The sequence below is a fragment of the Heterocephalus glaber genome, unplaced genomic scaffold (assembly GCF_053883595.1).
Source record: "Heterocephalus glaber isolate CG9 unplaced genomic scaffold, H.glaber_assembly_v1.0 deba00001564, whole genome shotgun sequence".
Taxonomy (NCBI): Eukaryota; Metazoa; Chordata; class Mammalia; order Rodentia; family Bathyergidae; genus Heterocephalus; species Heterocephalus glaber.
In genome coordinates this window covers 10,234,939-10,256,920 of record NW_028258351.1, presented here as the reverse complement: position 1 = coordinate 10,256,920, position 21,982 = coordinate 10,234,939, and the positions used below count along the sequence as shown (strand labels likewise).

Genomic DNA, 21,982 nt, shown 5'->3' with positions numbered 1-21,982 from the left:
GGGTCAGAGAGCAGGGCAGAGGGAGCTGGGGTGATCTGTACCCCCTACCCTGTCCCCAGGTCCTTGGAACTCACTTGATGCCGTTGAAGGTAAGCACTGCCTGCATGTCCTCAGGCAGAGCCTGGGGCTCAGGCCACTCAAAGCCATCAATGATGGGCACAATGTTCTTGCCGCAGCTTAAAGCAGTAACAATCTCCTGGAGAAAGAAGAAAAAGAGAGAAGAGACCCCTGTCTTATCTAGGATCAGGGAGGTGCTTCAAAGGTCTTCCTTCCAAGCCACCTTGACATCTCCTTCATACATTATAGGATAAGAAAAATCTTTGGAGCCGGGTGTGGTGCCACGGACTCATAATTCCAGTTACTTGAGAGGCTTAGGCAGAAGGATTGAAAGTTTGAGCCCACCCTGGGCAATTTAGCAATTTAGGGAGATCCTGTCTCAAAAATAAGGGGTTGGGGATGTAGCTCAGAGCGAAGGACCTGGGTTCAACGCTAGTACCACAAAACAAAAACACTTTGGCGGGTTGGGGATTTAGCTCAGTGGTTCCATCACCTGTCTCGCAAGCACCTGAGTTTGATCCCCAGTACCAAAAACAAAAACAAAACAAAAAAACCAAAAAACACACTTTGGTCTTTGTCCTGGGATGGAGCTGGCCCAGAGCTCCTAAAACCACTGGAGTCTCCTGAGTGGTAAAAGGGTCTTTTGCTAATGACACAACTCCTAACCAGGGTTGACTGAGTAGGAGTCGTGGCTTAGCTTCAGGATGAGGGCTGGTCACCAAAAGAACAAGACAAGATTTGAGGGTTGGGACTTTTCTGCCACAGCCCACAGCTTCTCTTGGGCTCCCAAAGTCTCTGTTTTCTAATATATAAAGTAGAGTTCATGATAGTTTCCAGCTTGTAGGATCGGTGCATGGAATAATTACAATAGTCCATGGCAAATGATCAGGGCAGTGCTTAGCATACAATGGAGGCTTGAGAAATAAGATGTGTTCTGATTTCCTCTTCTGTGAAGTGGGAATAATAAAACCTCCTCCACAAGGTTGTTCTGAGGATCTTTCTTACTATTAATGGTGCTCTCTGGTAAGTGCTTATTGAATCATGTTTTCCTTTCAAGGGTGATCACAGGGGTGGGACTTTCTGGAGTGCAGTTCACTTGTGGTTTTCCATATTGATTGCTCGCTAAATGTGGCTTCAGGGAAAGAAGTATTAAAACCAGAAGCCATTAGGCACTAAAAGCAACCAAAGAGGGATGACGGAGCCTTTAGGACTGGTCCAAGGCAAAGTCTGCCACCACCCTGCCTGCCTCCTCCCTCCTCTCCAGCTGCTGAGACAGTGGGTGCTGAGCACCCTCGTGGAGAGGGGAAGAAGCCTGTATAACTTCAATCCTGACTAGATTCTTCTCCATTTTACAGATAATGAGAAGGAAGGCCAGAGAGGGGAAGGGACTTCCCCCAGGTCACACAAGCATCCAACCCGGAGGAGCCAGGCTTCCAGCTCAAGCCTTTAGAGTCCGCTCTTTAGGCCTGAGCCCTCTCCTGTGTATCTAGATGAATTCTGAACCTGCTGAGATTAATGTGGAGACCTTTAGAAATTTATTTCTGCTGAAAGTCCACAGACCCAAAGACAGTAAAGACCGCTCACAGCACAGATTCATTCAGAGGCTGGCCAAGAAAGGCTTCTTCAAGATCACTCAGCTCCCGGGAGTAGTGGTACATGCCTGTAATCCCAGCACTTGGGAGGTTGAGGCAGGAGAATCATTGTGAGTTCAAGGCCAGCCTGGGCTACATAGTCCAAGGCCAGGCTGAACTACATAATGAGACACCTCTCAAAACAAAAACAAACAGGGCCGGGGTTTTAGCTCAGTGGTTCTGGCTCCTGCTGCACAAGTGCAAGGACCTGAGTTTGATCCCTGGTACCAAAAAACAAAACAAAACAAAAACCCCCCAAAACAAACAAAAAGATCATTCAGCTGGCTGAGAACAAAAACCTGATTAAGGTCAAGTCTTGGACCCCGTAAACCTAGTAGTCATGGATCAGAACCACTCATATGCTTAATCATTGCTTCAATTATTCTATAGGCTGAATCCAACCCTATCCTACCACCTCCCCTCCCAGGGCCCCAGATGTATGTTGTGGAACACATGGGTTTTGGGAAACAGCATGGGGTTCAGGGTTAGAACAGAAAAGGTTCCAATGGATAGGGTTGGAAGCCCAGCTTTTCTGATTTCTACACTAGCAGCATGGGCATGTAAAATTTATTCTACTTTTTTGCTCTCCAGTCTCTTCATCAAAAGCAGTGACACAGGCTGTAGCACCTTCTCATCCCTGTGATTCCTTCACTCAGGCCACTGCCCTGCCTGGGGTGCCTTCACTTCCACTCACCCATGTTCTCTTTTTGTTAGGGGTGGGCAGTATTGTGTATTGAACCCAGGGCCTTTGCAGGTGAGCTCCATCACTGGCCCACTTTTTATTTTTATTTTTATTTGTTTATTTTTTTTGTACCAGGGATTGAACTTGAGTCCTTGCACTTGTGAGGAAGGCAGCAGAATCACTGAGTTAAATCCCTGGCCCTTCAAAATTATTATTAGTATTTTTTTTTTGCTCTTATTTTTAATTTTTTTTCTACTCTTTTCAAAGTTTTCTTTTTCTTTTTTTCTTTTCTCTTTTCTTTCTCTCTCTCACTTGCTCCCTTGCTGTCCCACATTGTGCTTCATCTCCTTTTGTGTTCCTGTTCTGGCCCTAATTTGTATTTCTTCTTCATTTTTCTTTTCTTCTCTTTTTCCTTCTCTCACCTGTGTCCTCTGGTCTCACTGCTAACCTTCCCCTATCCTTCTACCTACCTATCCTCCCTCCCCAACTCCTTCTAATTCTCCATCCTGAGGGTAAAGTTGCTATATTGAAGAGTTTATTCACCATAAACATATGTTGGGTTGGTCCTTGATTTTGATATAATTCACACAGTTAAAGGTGATAGATTAATAACTACCACAAATTGTCATTTTCTAAGATGTACTTGATGCTATGGAGTTGCTGATTGTATCACTTGGGCTAAGGTGTTGAGATTGATCTAATCAGTTGTCCTGGTATAATGAAAATGAGATAGCCTCAGAGCCATTAGAGACTCAAAACCTAAAGACCAGCTATATCTGGAAGACACCTCTGAGAAGCAATCATTCCCTAAGGATTCTAACTACAAGCAACAAAGATACTTACAATAAGCAACTTCAAAATATCAACCCAGGAGCCAGGGATTTAGCTCAGTGGTTCTGGCGCCTGCCTCGCAAGCACAAGGTCCCAAGTTCAATCCCCAGTAACAAAAATAAATAAATAAATAAATAAAAAATAACAGTAACAGCTTGGGCTGGGGATTTAGCTCAGTGGTTCCGGTGCCTGCCTCACAAACACGAGGTCCCGAGTTTGTTCCCCGGTACCAAAAAACCCCACAAAACACACAAAGTATCAACCCAGGAATTAAACCAAGGACAATACCAAAAACAAAAATGAGAAGACATTTAAGCAAGGCACAAACTCAGACTTCCACCCCACAAAAGGTAAATTCTGGGGGAAATGAGGTGGAAAAGTCTTATAATCAACCTCCTGGACACCCTGAACTGATAGTACAGGAAGTAACAAAACAGATGAATGAGGCTCTAGAAAAATTCAAAGCAGAAATAATCTCCCAGATAACTACAGAGATGGTGAGCAGAGTGAAAGACATGATTAGAGGCTCTAGAACGGAAACAGATAAAAAAATAGATGAGCTCAGAAACATGCTGGAAGCCATGAATGCCCAGCATAAGAAAGAAATGGAATCCATGAAACAGATTCAAACAGATATCCAGGAGATTAAAAACTTCATTGAAAGTATTCACAGCAGATTAAGGGAATGTGAAGATAGAATATCAGATATAGAAGACAGAAGTGCGGTTAAGGACCATGAAAACAGAGACTTCTTAAAAATAGTAAGGGACCATGAGAAATCAATCCAGCAGTTGCTAGATGATGCAAAAAAGAATAACATAAAACTGATAGGAGTCCACAAAAAAACAGGAGAAAGTACAATTGACATAAAAACACTGTTCACAGAAGTAATAGTAGAAAACTTCCCAGGCAGAGGTAGAGAATTGGACATACAGATAAGTGAGGCATATAGAACTCCAAGTAGCCATGATCAAAAAAAAAAAAATCTACACCTAGACATATAATAGTCAAGATCTCATAAACCCAACGGAAGAACAAAATCCTATAAGCAGTTAGAGAAAAGAAGCAAATCACCTACAAAGGAAAGCGCATCAGAATCACAGCAGCCTTCCAACACAAACCCTCAAGTCAAGGAGAGCCTGGAGTGAAGTATTTCAAGCCCTAAAGGAAAATAACTTCCAACCCAGACTGTTGTATCCTGCAAAATTATCTTTCAAAATCGATGGGGAAATTAGATACTTCGACAACAAAGAACACCTGAGAAATTTCATGAACACCAAACCAGCACTCCAAACAATTCTAAACAATAGCCTAGAAAAAGAGAGTGGAGGTTACAACTCCATGAGGCCCAAAAGAGGGAAGCCACCAGGCAAGGTAAGAAACTAAAGGAAAAGGGGGAAAAATAAGAAATAAAAGAGCCAACAACAGTAAAACATCATGACAAGGATGAGTCAATATCTATCAATTATAACCATCAATGTTAATTGCCTCAATTCACCAATCAAAAGAAATAGACTGGCAGAATGGATTAAGAAGCAAAATCTAACAATATGCTGTAATCAAGAAACACACCTAACTCAAAAAGAAATTCATAGACTGAAAGTAAAAGGGTGGAAAACAGTTCTCCATGTGACAAGAACCCAGAAAAAAGCAGGGGTAGCAATCTTTTTTTTTTTTTTGGTAGCAACCTTATTTGCAGACAAAGTAGATTTCAAACCAAAATTAATTAAGAGAGACAAAGATGGTCACTACATCCTTGTGAAGGGAACAATCCAAGAGAAAGAGATGACAATCATAAATATATATGCACCAAATATGAATGTCCCCAACTATACAAAACAAATATTAATGGACATGAAAAACCAAATAAGCACTAATAAAATTGTAGTAGGGGAACTCAATACCCCTCTATCATAAATAGACAGATCATCTAGACAAAAAATTAACAATGAAATTCTAGAACTGAACCAAGCTATTGAACAAATGGACAATAGATGTTTACAGAGTAGTCCACCCCACAAAATCAGAATACACATTCTTTTTGGTTGCTCCAAAATAGACCACATGCTAGCTCATAGGACATGTCTAAGTAAATGTAAAAGAGTTGAAGTTACCCCCTGTATATTATCAGAGCATAGTGCAATAAAATTGGAGATCAATAACATAAGAAACCACAAAACCCCCACAAACACATGGAAATTGAATAACACTCTCCTGAACAACCAATGGGTCCCAGAGGAAATTAAAGAAGAAATTAGACAGTTTCTACAAGTAAATGATAATGACAGTACAACATACAGGAATCTATGGGATACAATGAAAGCAGTTCTATGAGGGAAATTCATAGTAGTGAATGCCCATATTAGGAAAACAGAGAGAACTCAAATAATCTAATGCAGAACCTCAAGCACCTAGAAAAAGAAGAGCATAACAAACCCAAAGCTCGTACAAGAGAGGAAATTATAAAGATAAGAGCAGAAATCAATGCAATGGAGACCTAGAGAACAATACAAAAAAATCAATGAATCAAAGAGTTGATTTTTCAAAAGAATAAATAAAATCGATAAACCTTTGGCCAACCTTATCAAAAAAGGAAAGAAAAGGCTCAAATCCATGGAATTAAGAACGAAAAAAGTAAAGTCACAACAAACCTAGCAGAAATCCAGAGGATCATCCATACCTACTTTGAGAACCTGTACTCTAATAAAATGGAAAACACAGAAGAAATGGACAGATTCCTAGATACATATGAATTGCCAAAGTTAAATGAAGAAGATATAGAAATTCTAAACACCCCAATTACAATGAATGAAATTGAAAATGTAATAAAAAAATTACCAACAAAGGAAAGCCCAGGTCCTTATGGCTTCACGGCTGAATTCTACAAGACATTTAAAGAAGAACTATCGCCGTTACTCTTTAAACTCATCAAGGAAATTCAAAGGGAAGCAATACTTCCAAATTCATTCTTCTTGGAAGCAAGTGTTACTTTGATTCCAAAACCAGGGAAAGACCTAACCCAAAAAGAGAACTACAGGCCAATCTCCCTAATGAACCTAGATGCAAAAATCCTCAGCAAGATACTGGCAAACAGAATACAGAGGGTCATCAAGAACATCATACACCCTGATCAAGTCGGATTTAACCCAGGGATGCAAGGATGGTTCAACATAGGTAAATCAATAAATGGATTACACTATATTAACAGAGCCAAGGACAAAAACCATGTGATCATCTCAATAGATGCAGAAAAAGCATTCAACAAAATGCAACACCCATTCATGATAAAAACCCTACAGAAAATTGGAATAGAAGGTCTTTATCTCAACCTGATTAAGGCTATCTATGAAAAACCAACAGCCAACATCACACTAAATGGTCAAAAACTGAAAACTTTCACGTTAAAATCAGGAACAAGACAAGGATGCCCACTATCACCACTCCTGTTCAATATAGTTCTGGAAACATTAGCCACAGCAATTAGAAAAGAGAAAGAAATAAAAGGAATAAAGATAGGAAAGGAAGAAGTTAAAGTGTCATTATTTGCTGACAATATGATACTTTACATAGAAGACCCAAAAAACTTAGCCAAAAGGCTTGTAGACTTAATTGACAGATTCAGTAGAGTAGTGGATACAAGGTCAACACTCAAAAAACAATAGCCTTTTGGGGCTGGGGATTTAGCTCAGTGGTTTCACCGCCTGCTGCATAAGCCCAAGGACCCGAGTTTGACCCCTGGTACCAAAAAAACAAACAAACAAAAAACAATAGCCTTTTTATACACAAATAACAGACTCAATGAGAGAGGAAGTAGGGAAACAATTCCTTTTACAATAACATCCCATAGGGCCAGGGATTTAGCTCAGTGGTTTTGCTGCCTGCTGCACAAGTGCAAGGACCTGAGTTTGATCCCTGGAACCAAACCAAACCAAACCAAACAAAACAATAGCATCCCCCCAAAATGAAATATCTAGGAATCAATCTAACAAAGGAAGCAAAAGACCTCTACACTGAAAACTACAGCACTCTGAAAAAAGAGATCGAAGAGGATATAAGAAAATGGAAAGACATCTCTTGCTCCTGGGTAGGAAGAACAAATATAGTGAAAATGGCCATACTTCCAAAACTACTATATATATTTAATCCAATGCTGATTGAAATTCCAATAATATACTTCATAGAACTAGAGAAAACAATCCAAAAATTCATTTGGAACCAGAAGAGACCTAGAATAGCAAAAGCAATTCTAAGCAACAGAGACATGGCAGGGGGTAACACAATCCCCAACTTGAAACTATACTACAAAGCTACTGTGATAAAAACAGCATGGTACTGGCAAAGAAACAGACCCGAGGATCAGTGGAGTAGATTAGAAGATGCAGAAACAACTCCAGACATACTCAGCCACCTCATCTTTGAAAAAGGAGCCAACCACCATCATTGGAGGAAAGAGAGCCTATTTAATAAATGGTGTTGGAAAAACTGGATTTCAATCTGCCAAAGATTAAACTAGACCCATATCTATCACCATGCACTAAACTAAGATCAAAGTGGATTAAAGATCTAAATATTAAGACAGAAACACTAAACTTGCTGGAAGATAAGTTAGGTAGAACTCTTGAAGACACTGGCATAGGAAAAGACTTTATGAACAAAACCTCAGTAGCACAGGAACTAGCACAAAGAATCAACAACTGGGATCTCATCTTATTAAGAAGCTTCTGCACTGCAAGAGAAACCACCAACAGAGCTAAGAGACAACGTACAATCTGGGAAAATATTTTTAGCAGCTGTACCTCAGACAAAGGACTACTATCTAGAATATATAAAGACCTTTAAAAAATCAGACGCCCCCCCCAGATTTAGAGACCCAGTTAAAAAATGGGGATCTGAAATGAACAGACATTTCTCACACAAAGAAGTAAAAGCAGCAATAAACATATGTAAAAATGTTCAACATCACTGGTCATTCGAGAGATGCAGATGAAAACACTGAGATTCCACCTCACCCCAGAAAGAATGGCTGCTATCAAGAAATCAACTAATAACAAATGCTGGCGGGGCTGTGGGGAGAAAGGAACTCTTCTCCATTGTTGGTGGGAGTGCAGACTGATGCAACCACTGCGGAAATCAGTATGGAGATACCTCAAAGAACTAGCGCTAGAGGTCCCATTTGACCCAGCTATTCCCCTGCTGGGTATCTTCCCAAAAGAATTAAAAGAATCATACCACAGTGATATATGTCCACCCATGTTTATAGTGGCACAGTTTGTAATAGCAAAAGCTTGGAAACAGCCCAAGCGCCCATCAACTGGAAACTGGATAAAGAAGATGTGGGTTGTTTTTTTTAATATAAAATGGAGTACTACTCAGCCATAAAGAACGAGAAACTAGAGACATTTATAGCTAAATGGATGCATATTGAGGCCATCCTCTTTTTCTTTTTCTTTTTTTGGTACTGGGCATCAAACTTGGTACCTTGTGCTTGCAAGGCAGGCAGTGGCACCACTGAGTTAAATCCCTGGCCAAGGCCATACTCTTAAGTGAAATAAATAGGACACACATATGTAAATACCGATAGTTTCTCAAGTGTGAGAAACTGAAAGTGTAAATAAGGATTAAAATGATTAAAACAAATAAGTGATAATTTGAAATAGGAAGAAAAGATCCAAGGGCCAAGGATTTAGCTCAGTGGTCCTTCCACCTGCCTCAAAAGTGGAAGGTCCTGAGTTCGATCCCCAGTTCCAAAAAAAAAGGAAGAAAAGGTCCAAAGGGGTAGGGGAAGTGGTAGGGGAAGGGGAAAAGAAAGAAGGGAAAGGAAAAATCATGAGAAAAGAAAAAAATGGAAACAAAGTCTATGTAAATAGGGAAGGGTGGAGAGGGTGAGGGGTGCACAGGGAATGGGGAAAAAATAAGAACCAAGACACATCATGTACAGGTACAAGTTCCCAATGATGAATGTAAATGTATTGTATCCCTAAAATGTACCAATAAAAGAATTTAAAAAAAACCCAAAAACCAGGCAACCTATGCAGGTGCTGTGTCTGCGACCATGCTGCCTTGGAGCAGATAGAATAAAGAACACAGGATGGGATGTTCCCAGTGTAGAGATAACAGCTACAAAGTACAACATCTTTTCAGTGCCAAGTCACGTAAAAATATCCATACATCTGTCTCAATCACTGCATGGACGACCACAAATATTTGCTCTGACTCCTATATGTGATAGATGTGCCAGACCTCTCTTTCAATGCCCTATAAAGCTTCCTGCCTTTTCTTTGTTTGGTGCTGATGGCCTCTTGCTTGCCATCAGTCCACCTCTGCCCAGGTGAATAAAGTCTGTACCTCTTTGCTTTCACTAGCCTGCTTGGGTGGTCTCATTCCTCCACTGTCTGTTACACCTACTATGTGTCATGCACTGAAGGTACATTGGTGAGTTAAACAGCTGTAGTGGGCATAATAATTATGTTACTAATAATAGTTCTCATTATTGAGCAGTTATCATATGTTAGGCATTCTAAGCACTTCACAATTTAGCTCTTTTAATTCCGTAACAATGTCCTAGGGTTAGGTACTATTTTGATCCCTATTTTTCAGTAATGAACACAAAGGTTCTTGGGGCTAAGTAACTTGCCCAAGGCCAGAGTCAGGATTCAAATATAGAGTTTTTTCATCCTCCCTCTTTCTCACTCCCTCCCCTCTTGCTCTTTTGCTTTTTTGCTCTCTAGCTCTCTTTTTTCTGATTCTAGGGATTGAACCTAGGGGTGCTCTACCACTGAGCTATACCCCCAGACCTTTTTAGAATTTATCTTGAGACAAGTTCTCATTAAGTTGCCCAGGCTGGCCTCAAACTTGTGATCTTGCCTCCTAAATACCTGGGATTACAGGTGTGATCCATTTGTGGGTGTGTGTGTGTGTGTGTGTGTGTGTGTGTGGTTCTAGGGATTGAACCCAGGGCCTTCAAACTGAGCTACATTCCTAGCCCTTTTTTATTTTTTATCTTGAGACTGAATGTTGCAAAGTTGCTCAGGCTGGCCCAAATTTGTGACTATCTCACCTCAGCTTCCCAGAGTGCTGGGATTATAAACATATGCTGCCATGCCCAGCTGTTTTGTACTCTTAACAATGATTCCATTTTACCTGTCACGATACTATACTCTCATGTACAGAGGTTATTTTTCAAAGAATATTTGTTTTGTTTTGTTTTGGTTTTGGGGTTTTGGTTTGGTACCAGGGATCGAACTTGGGACCTTGCGCTTGCGAGGCAGGCAGCGGAACCACTGAGCTAAATCCCCGGCTTTTTTTTTTTTAATGTTTTGCTTTGAGAAAGGGTCTAGCTATGCAGTTCAGGCTGGCCTTCAACTCACTATGTAGCCCAAGCTGGCCTCCAGTTCATGGTAATCCTCTTGGCTCAGCCTCCCAAGTGCTGAGCCTATAGGCATATGCCACCACACCCAGCTTCAAAGCATTTTTTCCCTCTCTGACCCTCACAATAATCCTACAAGATGAATAGGATAGGTAGGTTATTCCCATTTCACAGAAGAGAAAACAGGCCCAGAGTGTCTACTGGCTTCCTAAAGTTCTTTCTATTCCAGTCAGAGCTGTGGCTCTCAACTTCCAGCTGGGTGCAGGGATGTGCAAACAAGAAGGGATGGGAGGAGGACCCTGTCCCCTGGACCAGGCCAGTGCTTGGAGTGCAGAGGACAGGCCAGAACCTACCTTGTGCACCCAGTCCTTGCAATCATGGTCCTGCATGCACTTATCCAGTGCGCCAGCTGAGAGCACCAGCACGAAGTTGCGAGCACCTATGACACTCTGGATAAGCTTGTCCTCGAACTTGCCAGCTTCCAGCTTCTCCACATCGATGAAGACGCTGAAGCCATGCAGCTGCAAGTGCACCTTCAGGAGGCTGCAGAGACATTCTGTGTCACCACTGTAGCCACACCCCTAGGCCCCAGGCCATCCCCCCTGCCCTCCTTACCTGGCCAGCTGGGAGCCTGAGTTCCTTCGGTAGCTGATGAAGACATCTGGGGTGTCCCCGCCAAGCTTGCCACTGGTACAGGGCAGTGGGGAGTGGAGCATTTCTGAGGCCAATGAGAGACAGCATGGTAAGGGTAGTCCCTCCCCACCACTCCCCAGCCTTCTCAGCCCAGGTTGGGCAAGGTGGCTTGCTCTAGAAAGGGACACTGAAGTGGATACATACGCCCTACAGGAAGGAAGGCTCAGAAGGCAGATACTGGGTTTTAGGGACACTGACATGTACCTCCAGCCTTGCTCTCTCTTGAGAACTGCAGACCTGTGCAGCCAGCTGCCCACAGGCCCTCCATACTCAACATAGCCGAGACCTTCCCCATTCCCCTTCCTCCTAGTTTCCATCAGAAACCTCCTTGGTGCCAGCCTCAACTCCTGCCTCCCACCTGTTTATTCAATAAATGCAGATGCTCCTCAATTTACAATGGGTTTATGTTCCAATAAATCCATCATAAATTGAAAATGTCAATTTTCATCACAGCTGAGCCTTGCCTACCTTAAACATGCTCAGAACACTTACATTAGTGTACAGCTGGGCAAAAATCATCTACAAAGCTTATTTTATAATCTAGTGTTGAATATCTCACATAATGTACTGAATATGGACTAAAGTAAAAAAAACTTACATAGGTGTGCTCTCACACCATCATAAAGCTGAAAAATTGTCTTTTTTGTTTTTGTTTGATTGTTTGCTTGTTTTGAGATAAGGTCTCGCTATGTAGTCTGGCCTGGAACCCTGTATGTAGCCCAGGCTGGCCTGGAAGTTGTGGTGATCTTCTGGCCTCAGCCTCCCTAGCACTGGGATTACAGGTGTGCACCAGCACACCCAGAGAAGAGGGAAAGCTGTTAGTCAGACGTTGGGGACCATCCATTCTTACTAAACCCAAGCTGTGTGCCAGGCGCTATCCTAAGGTTTTGGGACACAGCAGTGGACAAAACAGTCAGATCTCTGCCCTAGTAGAGCTGACGTTCAGTGCTAGCACCAGACACCATCCTCTGTGAATTCTACCTACTAGATAGCCTAGTAGTTAAATAGTAACTAGTAAATGAAAATAAGTTAGTAAATAAGGAGGGTTGCTAGAGCCCTAGTCTTCACTGTAAAGCACCTGCAGAATCCATACTTTGTAAACTGTTGGCTACTAGGCTAAGTCCTTTGGGTGCCCACCCATACCCTGTGTCTGCAGCCCCATGCACTGTGCTGCCTCTGCACTTGCACAAGCTGCCCCCTCTGACTGGGCGGCCCTTCCGGCTACCTCCACCTCATGCCATACATCTCTCCAGATCTGGTCAGGCATCCCTTCCTCTCCAAAATCTAGACTTGGTGGGCCAGGTAAGCAGAGCTTCCTCTTCTGCCCTTCCACTGGAGTCTTGGGCATGCTTCCTGTGAGGGCTAGCTGCTCGCTTGTATACCAGCCTACATTACCCACTTCAGCCTGGGAACTTCTCCAGGGCAAAGTGCAATATATTCACCTTTACTTGCTCAGAGCCCTGTCTGACCCAGCAGGGCTCAATCACTCCCTAGGGAGATTTGAACCTCTTCCATTGTGTCCCTACACTCCTTGCAGGGTGGGGCTGGGGTGGGGTCCCGGAGGGGCGGGCTGACCTCGGGCTGCAGAGAGAATGCGCGAGCGATGCACACCCAGGCGGATGCCACAGTCCTCCAGCAGCTGCTGCTCGGACACGCGGTGCAGCAGGGAGCGGTCCAGACCGCAGCTGACCAGCCCATAGGTGTATTGGCGGAAGCGCGGATCTAGGCTGCCCAGCCAGTCAGCCAGGTTGCTACGGTCGCAGGTAGCATAGTTGGCAAAGGTCTTGAGCTCCGTGAGCTCTCTCAAGAACCTGCACCCGAAGGAGAAGACGCTCAGGTCCTGACTGGGGACTGCCTGGTGGCAGAGGTCCAGACGGTTAGTGAGACTTGGCAGGGTCGGGGTAGTACCTCTTGCGGGTGATGCCCGATCTCATCCCCAGGTCTGTCTGCAGTTCCTCCTCCGTGAGCCGCAGAAGCAGCTCTCCATCTACCTGCTGCTCCTGGGGGAGGGGTCAGGTGTGAGGAGGGACGCTCTTCTGCACAAATGCAAGGGAAGGGAACTGATGGTGGCAGTGGAGCGGCGGGGGGCCCCAGATCAGAGGTGAGGGATACCGAAGGTGGCTCAGAGCAGGCTTCCCACCCCCAAAAGGCTACCGTGGCGCCGCAGGCGCGTGGGCCTTGAGGAGACGCAGGTGCCTATGCCCAGGGCTCCCCAGCTTGCGGCCCTCTGGGTCGCGGCCACTCCAACTCCGGGAGGCGGCCCCTAGCGGCTCTACCCGGAAGCTCTCGCAGTACTGGGAGAAGCCGATTTGCTGCAGCCACGTCTGGACCTCCGCCTCTTTCCAGCTGGGCACACAAGGCTGGATGCGCCGCGGCACCTCCTCGCCCAGCAGGCGCAGAGCGCGCTTGGCCAGCGCCGACGTGGTGCCATTGGTGGAGTAGGACACGAGGCGTTTCAGACTCTGGATAGCGCCAATGTCGCTGAACACCTAGGGAACGGGCGGTAAGAGGGCATTTGGGTCCACCAGCCAACCAGCCACCGTCGCAAAAAGTGCCCAGTCCTCCCCTCACTGCTGAAAGTCCCACCGTGTGCCCTAACTAAACCTGCCGTCATCCACTAATCATCCTCCTGAAGCAAAGGCCATTCTGACCAGGTCCCCTTCACTTGCCCTTGGACAGCTGCCATCTGCCCTGGGATAAAGTCTGAGCTCTTAGTATGTGGCCAGGCTGCACAATGCAGCCCCAGCGCACTCTTCTCTGCTCACTTCACACACCCACCAAGGCTCCCATACCTCTAGGTCTCCACCATGGTGTTCTGGAACCCTTAACTCTTCCAGCCTGCTCTTAGGAATCTTTATCCATCAGAACCCAAATTGACTAGCACTTCCTGCATGCAGCTTTGATTCTTGCATGGCTTGGCTCACACTTCCAATTAGACTTGTGCACTCTGAATGCCACTGTCGCTAGTTAATAATGCAACTTCCACTAGACTACAAGCTGAGGGCCTTCTTAGTCGCCGCTGTAGCCCTGAGCCTGGCTCAGCAAAGGACATGGAGCAGGGGTTCAACGTCTTTGTTAAACTGCATTCACTTGGCTTTGGTGGGAAAGGGGTGACAGAGCCACTGCCCAGATTCAATCATTAGGGTCTTTACTCCCTAAAGTCCCTTCTCCCAAGGCAGAACAATGTACACAAAGAAAAGTCTTGTTGTGGCCCAGCTCTGGGACACAGAGAGGTAAATCGGAAGCGCTTAAATATTGGATGTTGGAAGTAGCCTCGAGATCTGCAGGAGCATACATGATGGGTGGCAACCACCTGAGAGATACACTCCTCCAGGCATCCCTAGATGACAGCTGTAGTATAAACAGGGTGGGCCAAGGGATGTGTTCCACTCCCTGCATCACCTATTGCCATTCTCAGGGGTCCCCCAGAGGAGTGCAAAGGAGAGAGAGGGTGTTACAGGGATAGTCTTGAATCTTTAATTTTTTTTAAAAAACCCCGCAAACTTTTACTAATGAAACTATCACTAGTCCCACATCTAGGGTAAAAACAGCTACTGTGGCTCAGCAGCTTCAGTTTTCCAGAGGATAAACACAAAGCCAGGGCTGGAAAGGCACTTAGTGGCAGAGCACTTGCCTAGCATGCACAAGGTCCTGGGTTCCATCCCCAGGACTGTAACAAAAATAGCAACAAAAGTAAACCATGAATCCAAGTGACAAAGGCCACATAGCAAGTTAATGCCTGTGAGTTAGACCCTGGCCCTAGGGATGCTTTGAGACTCAGGTGAATGTTATTTGGCTGACACACTGGTATCCCAAACCTCTGTCTCTGGCCACCATCTCTTTTCCAGGGACCTAAATGGTTAAACTGCCCACTGAAGGTTCCCAACGGGGCAGCTCTCAGACACCTTGAACCAACATGCCCCACTGAACTCAATCCCCCCACCCGTCCTACTTCTGCCTGTCCGCCTTTTACCCAGTTTACCTGATCCAAGGGCTGTCTAGGTTCATAACCAGGAGTCACCTTCATGACCTTGCTCTCCTTCTCCCAGGTCCTAAATTCCACTCCTCAAACACCTCTTGAATGTGTCTGCTTCTCCCTGTCACTGCCAACACACTGTGTGCCTTCTCTCAATTCCCTGCTCTCTGTCATAGCTCCTATCGGGTCCTCCTGTCATTAGTTTCTTCCTTGCCAGCCCCCTTTCCACACAGCAGCCAAGGTGATCTTTGTAAAACACAAGTGTCCCCAGCTTAAAAGTTTCTCAGTGGAGCCGGGCATGTAGCTCAGTGGCGCTGTGCCTGCTTGGTAAGAGCAAGGTCTTGAGTTTGGCTCCCCATAAATAAATAAATAAATAAATAAATAAATCTCTCAGTGTCTTCCTCCTGACCCCAGTGGCCAAGTCTAAAGTTTGGGTCTTGCCTGCACGGTCAGAATGACTGACCCCTAGACCTTCCTCTAGCTTCAGCAATTCTTAGGTGTACCTCAAGCCCCAGTTGAATGTCACTTCCTCTGGGAACCCTTCCCAGGGCTCTCTAAGCTCAGATCTACCCTAGCCCACCTTGGTCTTGCCCTGCAGGCTCTTGATGGCAGCCTCCGCACAGAGGTAGAAAGCCCCGATGCACTGAGCCTCCAAGCGCGACGAGTCGAGCAGCGGCACGAGGTGCTGCAGATCGTCAGGCCCGCGGCCCTGGCTTGTGTCGCTGGCGTCCACCAGACAGCGGGCGAAGCGGCCAGGATCCAGCGAGGCCACGAGAGGCTCCACGAGCGCCAGCGTGCCTGAACGCTCCACTTCGCGCTCCACCTCCTTGTTGGTTGCCAACACCGCCACGGCGAGGCAGGCGTGCAGCCTCAGCAGCTCGTCCTCCTTGGAGAAAGCGAGGGGAAAGAGCCACTCGGCGGCGCGCTTCTCCACCATGCGCCGCTGCGCCGCCTGGCCCCCGTGCAGCGCGCAGTTGGCCAGCGCCAGCGCGCAGTGTCGCAGGAGCCCCGGGTCTGTGCGGCGGCACCAATACAGCACGGCGTCCAGGCCACCAGCAGCCACCAGCCGCTGGCATGTCTCCTCTGAGTGCTTGAACATATGCTCCAAGATCCCCGCCACACTCCGCGCCAGCTCCACCGGCTCGCGCTCCTTCGCCAGGTTCAGAATCACGCCCAGTCCGATGCGCGCCACGCGGTCCCTGCCAGGAGAAAGTGGAAGGGATCAGTGGAGTTGCCGGGTGGGAGACTTAGTTTCCTCTTTGGGGGCCTGGTCATTTAACCTCTTTGGGCCTCCGTAGTGTTATATGAAACTCAGGGAACAGCATTATACTTCCTGCTTCTCCTCTGGCCTCGTTAGGACCAGTCTTCTCTGATTTTAAGGGTGCAGAAGTCCTGGCCACAGCTGTTTCCTCTGCTACCTCCTCACCTTGAGAACCACAATGCTTCCAGCTCTGGTCCCCCAACCCTGCCCCAGCCCGGTTCCTTCTTTGCTGTTTTCTAACTGTGGGACCTTGGGGACCTTCTTTTATCTTTTTTTTTTAGTTTCGGCATCTCGTAAGTAGGAATATAAGAATACCTACCTCGCAGGATTATTGTCAGGATTAATAAAATAATCCATATAGAGTGCTTGGCACAGTATCTGAGGCGTAGTAAAAGCTCAGCAGTGTTAATTTATTGTCACTTAAAGTGTCACTTGAAGTACACCACTCTCAGCTTTGCCTTCAAATTTTTTTCTCACTCTAAGTTCCATGACTGGGACTTATTTATTTGTTCAACAAATATTTCATGAGGACCTACTGTGTATGGTGCTCTTATACAGTGGCTAAACCTGTCAGGAGCAGGTGTGGAGGTGACATGTCCAGCACTCGGGAGGCTGAGGCAGGAGGATCACCATGAGTTTGAAGCCAGCCTGGGCTACACAGTGATTTCAAGGCCAGACTGAACTACGTAGTGAGACCCTGTCTCAAAAAACAAAAGCAAAAAAGGTCTTACTGGAGCTTATCCTCAGCAAGTAAGAAGGCCAAGATAATAGAGATCTGGCCATGATGCTATCCAAAGTGAGTGATGTAATGGAGCCTGCCTGGTGGAGTGATGGCTCTGAGTTAAATGTCTGAGAAAAGAACATAACAGGGAGAGAGAGAACAGCCAGGGGCTGGGACCCCGAGGCTGATGAGGTAGCATGTTTGGGGTTTGGGTGGCAGCCAGAGATGATACAATGTCTAATTCCAGACAAGAAAAATAGAAAATCAACAGGGGATTCATATGGAGATTATGTAAGTAAATATTCAAATTAAGAAGAACAAAGGAGTGAATTCAGTAGACAGTGAGCAAAGGACATAAACAGGCAACTTAAAAGAAGTTTTTTTGGTTTGGTTTTTATGCTGGGGATGGAACCTAGGCACAGGCCCTACCACTGAGCTACATCTCTGTGCTGCTCATTCGCAATCTCTCTCTCTTTTGGTTTTTTGAGACAAGTTCAGGCTGGCCTTGAATTTACTATTTAGCCCAGACTGGTCTTGAATTTGGAGGGATCCTCCTGCCTCAGCCTCCCAAATGGTGGGATAGGTGTGTGCCACCATGCTTGGCTTGATTTTTTTTTCCAGTACTAGGGATTGAATCCAGGTCCTTAATTACATCGCCAGCCCTTTTTTATTTGGAGATAAGGTCTCACTAAGTCACTCAATTGCCTACATGTGGCCCAGACATGGTGGCACACACCTGTAGTCCCAGCACTCAGGAGGCTGAAGTGGGAGGATTTCTGTGAGTTCAAGGCCAGCCTGGGCTACACAGTGAGTTTAAGGCCAGCCTGAATTACAGAGTAAGGCCTTGTGCCCCCAAAACAAAACTAAACCTGGCATGGTGGTACACACCTGTAATTCCAGCACTTGGGAGGCTGAGGTAGGAGGATTGCCCCAAGTTCAAGGCCAGCCTGGGATACATAGTGAGCTCAAGGATAGCCTGAATTACAGAGCAAGACCCTGTCTCAAAAAAAAAAAAAAAAAAAAAAAAGTTAGCTACACTTGGCTCAAAGTTGTGATTCTCCTGCCTCAGTCTCCTGAGTAGCTGAGATTACAGGTGTGTGCCACTGCACCCAGCGATAAAAGAGGAAATCCAAAATGTGAGCAAGCAAGGAAACAGATACTTTAACCTATCAGTAATTACAGAAATAAACACTAAAGGAACAGCTACCACTTTACACTTATTAGATGGGCAAAGTCACATATTGGATAATACAGAGGATTTGTGAGGTATAGAGTTACAAATGCCACAAGCACTGTGGGCAGAGGTGCATGTTGGGGCCATTGATATGGAGACAATATGGAGGCAATCTCTCCAAATCACACAGATTAGCCAGGGCACTTGGCCAGGGGTACTCTTGACTGTGTTGGGTTTTTTTGTGGTATGAAGTTGGAGGCTATCAGTATCAAGCCTAGGAGAGTGGAGATAACCTGGACAGGAGCCCACTAGAGGATTTTGGCACAGTAACAGGTGACTGAGCAGATGATAACACTGCAACATGAAGAATCTTAAAAACCTAACACTGAGTTAAAAAAAGTAAGAAACAGAATGTACTGTATAACACAGCACCATTTGTGTAAACCAAAACCATGTGCACACAAAACAAGATGAAAGATTTTACCAGAACACAGAATAGAAAGATATACATGCAATATGTTGTATGGTTGCCTATGGGGCTAGGTCAAAAGGTGGCGGAGGGCGCTAGCTAGGAGGAGAAAAGGGATACTGCATCCAGACACGGGCATATGCAAAAGCTTGCAGGTATTAGAGAGCTGGTGCACTTGGGGAGCTGCCCGCATGCTCATGTGATGGAGGCAGAGGGTTCAAGGGAAGAGTGAGGAAAGAGATCAATCCTGGAGGCCTTTGCAGCTACCTCAAGGCATTTGTAGGTTATCTTGATAGCAAATGGAAGCTAGTGAAGAACTTCAGGAAGGGGAGTGACCTGGTCACACACGGGTTTTAGGAAACTCACTCTGGCTACTTCAGGAGGGACAGATCCAACAGACAGCCTGGAGACCAGCAGAGCAGGCGGGAGAGTTGCCACAATCCAGGAAAGGGGAAGACTTCCTGTCTCACCCACTTTCCCAAATGATGTCCTGTCCCAGTAATGCTACTCCAAAGACAGAGGCCCAGCCAGCCAGCCAGAGTTCTTGCCTCATGGGCATCACAGTGACAAGTCCAGAACATGCCATAAGGCCAGCAAAGTTTTGCTGAGCTGGACATTCAGCTGCCCATCTCAAAAGGAACAGACTGGGCCTAATCATGCACTGAAGCAGCCACAACTGCAGATGGGGCACAAAGTCAGATGGGGCCCTCACTGGTGTTTTGGAGCCAGGCTGGAGTCCCTACCATGTTGGACTTATCCAGCTAGTTGGAGGTGAAAGAAACTGTGATCTATGCTCCTGGGCAACAGGTGCAGTAGCCCACTGGGAAGAACAGAGCTGCAAAGAGGAGGACACCCAGATGGAAGAGGAGGCAATGGGGGTTGGTTGGTCGTGGAGGAAAAGGTTTCATAAACACAAGTTCTCATTCTTATCCCCTTTCCAGCCCTGTCCCTGGGCAGTCTAGAGGGGTGCAGAGATCCTGAGAATCTTGGGAAGGATTTTGAGGCTTGAGGAAGTGTGCTGCACTCTGTCCTTGGTGCTGAACCGACACTGGACACGCGCGCGTGTGGGGTGTGTGTGTGTGTGTGTGTGTTTCCTGGGTTTGGGGACATTAGTTAGTGACTCCTCTCAGTAACTGAGTCAAGGATTGCCACTTTCAGCCTTTAAACATACCAGTGCTGCTTGCATCTTGCAGCCTCCCTCTTCTTATGGTGCTGGTTGTACCCACTCTCCAGGTTTCTGGTTATAGCTGCCCCATCTGCTATCAAGCTAGACCTGGGCCCCACCATGCTCACTGAACACACACTCCACCTGCTTGCCTTCCAAATTCACGGAGATCAGGGGACCCTATATTGGGTTGAAGGTCAATGGCCTGCTAATCAAGCAGAACCATATCTTGATCTCCCAATCTAAATTACTTCATTCATGAATTTTTTTGAGTTGTATCATTTCCACCAACCACAAGATTTTTTTTTTTTTCGAAAATGGCAAGGAAATCTCCCTAGCTGATTCCCATCACTCTCATGAGGGCTGCATGAGCTGTAAGTGACTCATCTAAAACTCCTCTAAGCCTGAGGAGCCTGGGAATTCAGTGAGACACCCTGGTGGAGTGTGACACCCTGGTCTGCTCTGGCATCAGAAGAGAGGGAAAGGAGTCCTTGGGGGTCTCTACACTCCAGGGGATTACCAAGAGGCAGGCAAAGGCTGCCGTTTAACCCCACTTATTGCATTTGGTACTATATGGGTAAGGGGAAGAGGTCCCATACTTTGGCCCCTGCCCAGCTCTGCACCTCAGTTTCTTCTGCCCCCACTCATTAATCCCAGCAGAAAACCTGTTCCCGATCAGCATCTGCAGAATGAGATCATGTCTAGTAGGGAGAGAAGGCAGCACAGAAGGGCACCCAGGCACATGGGTGAAGAACTTGGGGCTTGAGGGCCACTGGCAGTAGGATGCCACCTCCATCCATAGAACCAGGGACAGCTCCTGTCCTGACTAATCTTCCTCTTCCGGTCTCCATTCCTTACCCCACCAGCCCTGGGAGTGAATCCTCGTTGCACTATTGGTTCTTTTTATGACACGTGTGACGCTGGGCAAGTCACTAAACTTTCCCGGGTCTCAGTTTCCTCATTTGTAAAATGGACGTGCTAATACCTACTAGAGGGATAGTGTAGGAGTGCAATGGAGTTGATGCAGGTAACGCGAGAGATGCAGGCACTCAACCGCCCTTGTCGCCCCACACCACGCGGCGCCTCCCCCGGACCCGCGCCCTCACCGGTTCTCGGCCACCAGGATCTGCTCCAGCAGGCGCGCGGCCTGCACACGCGTCTCCAGCTCCTGCGCCTGCAGCAGGCGCAACAACAGGTCGAGGCCGCCGTCCAGGCGGATGGCGTCGCACAGACCCTGGGCCACCTCGCGGCCCACGGCCGGGAGCAGCCAGGCCTCCTCCACCAGCTGGAAGACCTCGGCGAGGCCCGCGCCCACGGCCCGCGCGGCGCCCGCCTGCTTCAGCGCCGACAGCGCCTGCTGCAGCTCGGGCAGCGCACGCTCCAGGGCGCCCTGCACCTCGGCCCCCGCCCCAGGCGACACCTCGCGGGACCCGCGGCCGCCCGTAGCCCACCACGGGCCCGCGCCTCCGCCCCCATCCGGCCCGGGGACCGTCAGCCTCTCGGCGCCGGCCCGTGGTCCCGACATGGCGAAGAAGCGGCACAGCTTGTAGGCGGAGAGGAGCAGCGTCAGGACCATGGGCGCGGGGCTGCGGGGGACATTCCCCGCCTGGAGGGGCGGGGCCGGGTGTAGCGACCCCGGCCCGGGAGAGCGGGCGGCAGGGAAGGAGACGCACCGAGAGATGCAGAGAAGGCCCCCTGGCAAGGGCGCCGGCCAGAAATTTGGGGGAGGGGGAGGCCGGGCTCGGCCGCAGCGGTTGGGGAAGGGGATTCGAGCCCAGATTCAGGGAGCGGGCGGAGGGAGGGAATGGGAAGACCAAAGATGCACCCAGATGCGGGAGGGGAGAGAAGGCAGCGGCCAGAACAAAGCACAGCTCCAGCTGGGGATCTGCTGGGCTGAGAGATGCGGGGCAGTAGCCACGCCCCGAGCTGCGAGTCCCGGAGTGGAGGCCCCGCTTC

The 21,982-nt window shown here is 47.1% G+C and overlaps 1 protein-coding gene across 1 annotated transcript in view; it reads right to left on the bottom strand.

The window, feature by feature from the left end:
- The window catches only part of Sarm1 (sterile alpha and TIR motif containing 1), a 26,870-nt gene extending 4,888 nt beyond the window's left edge, over nt 1–21,982 (bottom strand). Inside the window, exons 1-8 of the mRNA XM_004856982.3 lie at nt 21,133–21,982; nt 15,817–16,435; nt 13,537–13,749; nt 13,169–13,260; nt 12,836–13,071; nt 11,183–11,285; nt 10,921–11,110; nt 75–196 (exon numbers count right to left, since the gene is read on the bottom strand). Of these exons, the coding sequence (XP_004857039.1) occupies nt 75–196; nt 10,921–11,110; nt 11,183–11,285; nt 12,836–13,071; nt 13,169–13,260; nt 13,537–13,749; nt 15,817–16,435; nt 21,133–21,602 (2,045 nt within the window). The 5' untranslated portion in view covers nt 21,603–21,982. The remainder of the gene's footprint in view (nt 1–74; nt 197–10,920; nt 11,111–11,182; nt 11,286–12,835; nt 13,072–13,168; nt 13,261–13,536; nt 13,750–15,816; nt 16,436–21,132) is intronic.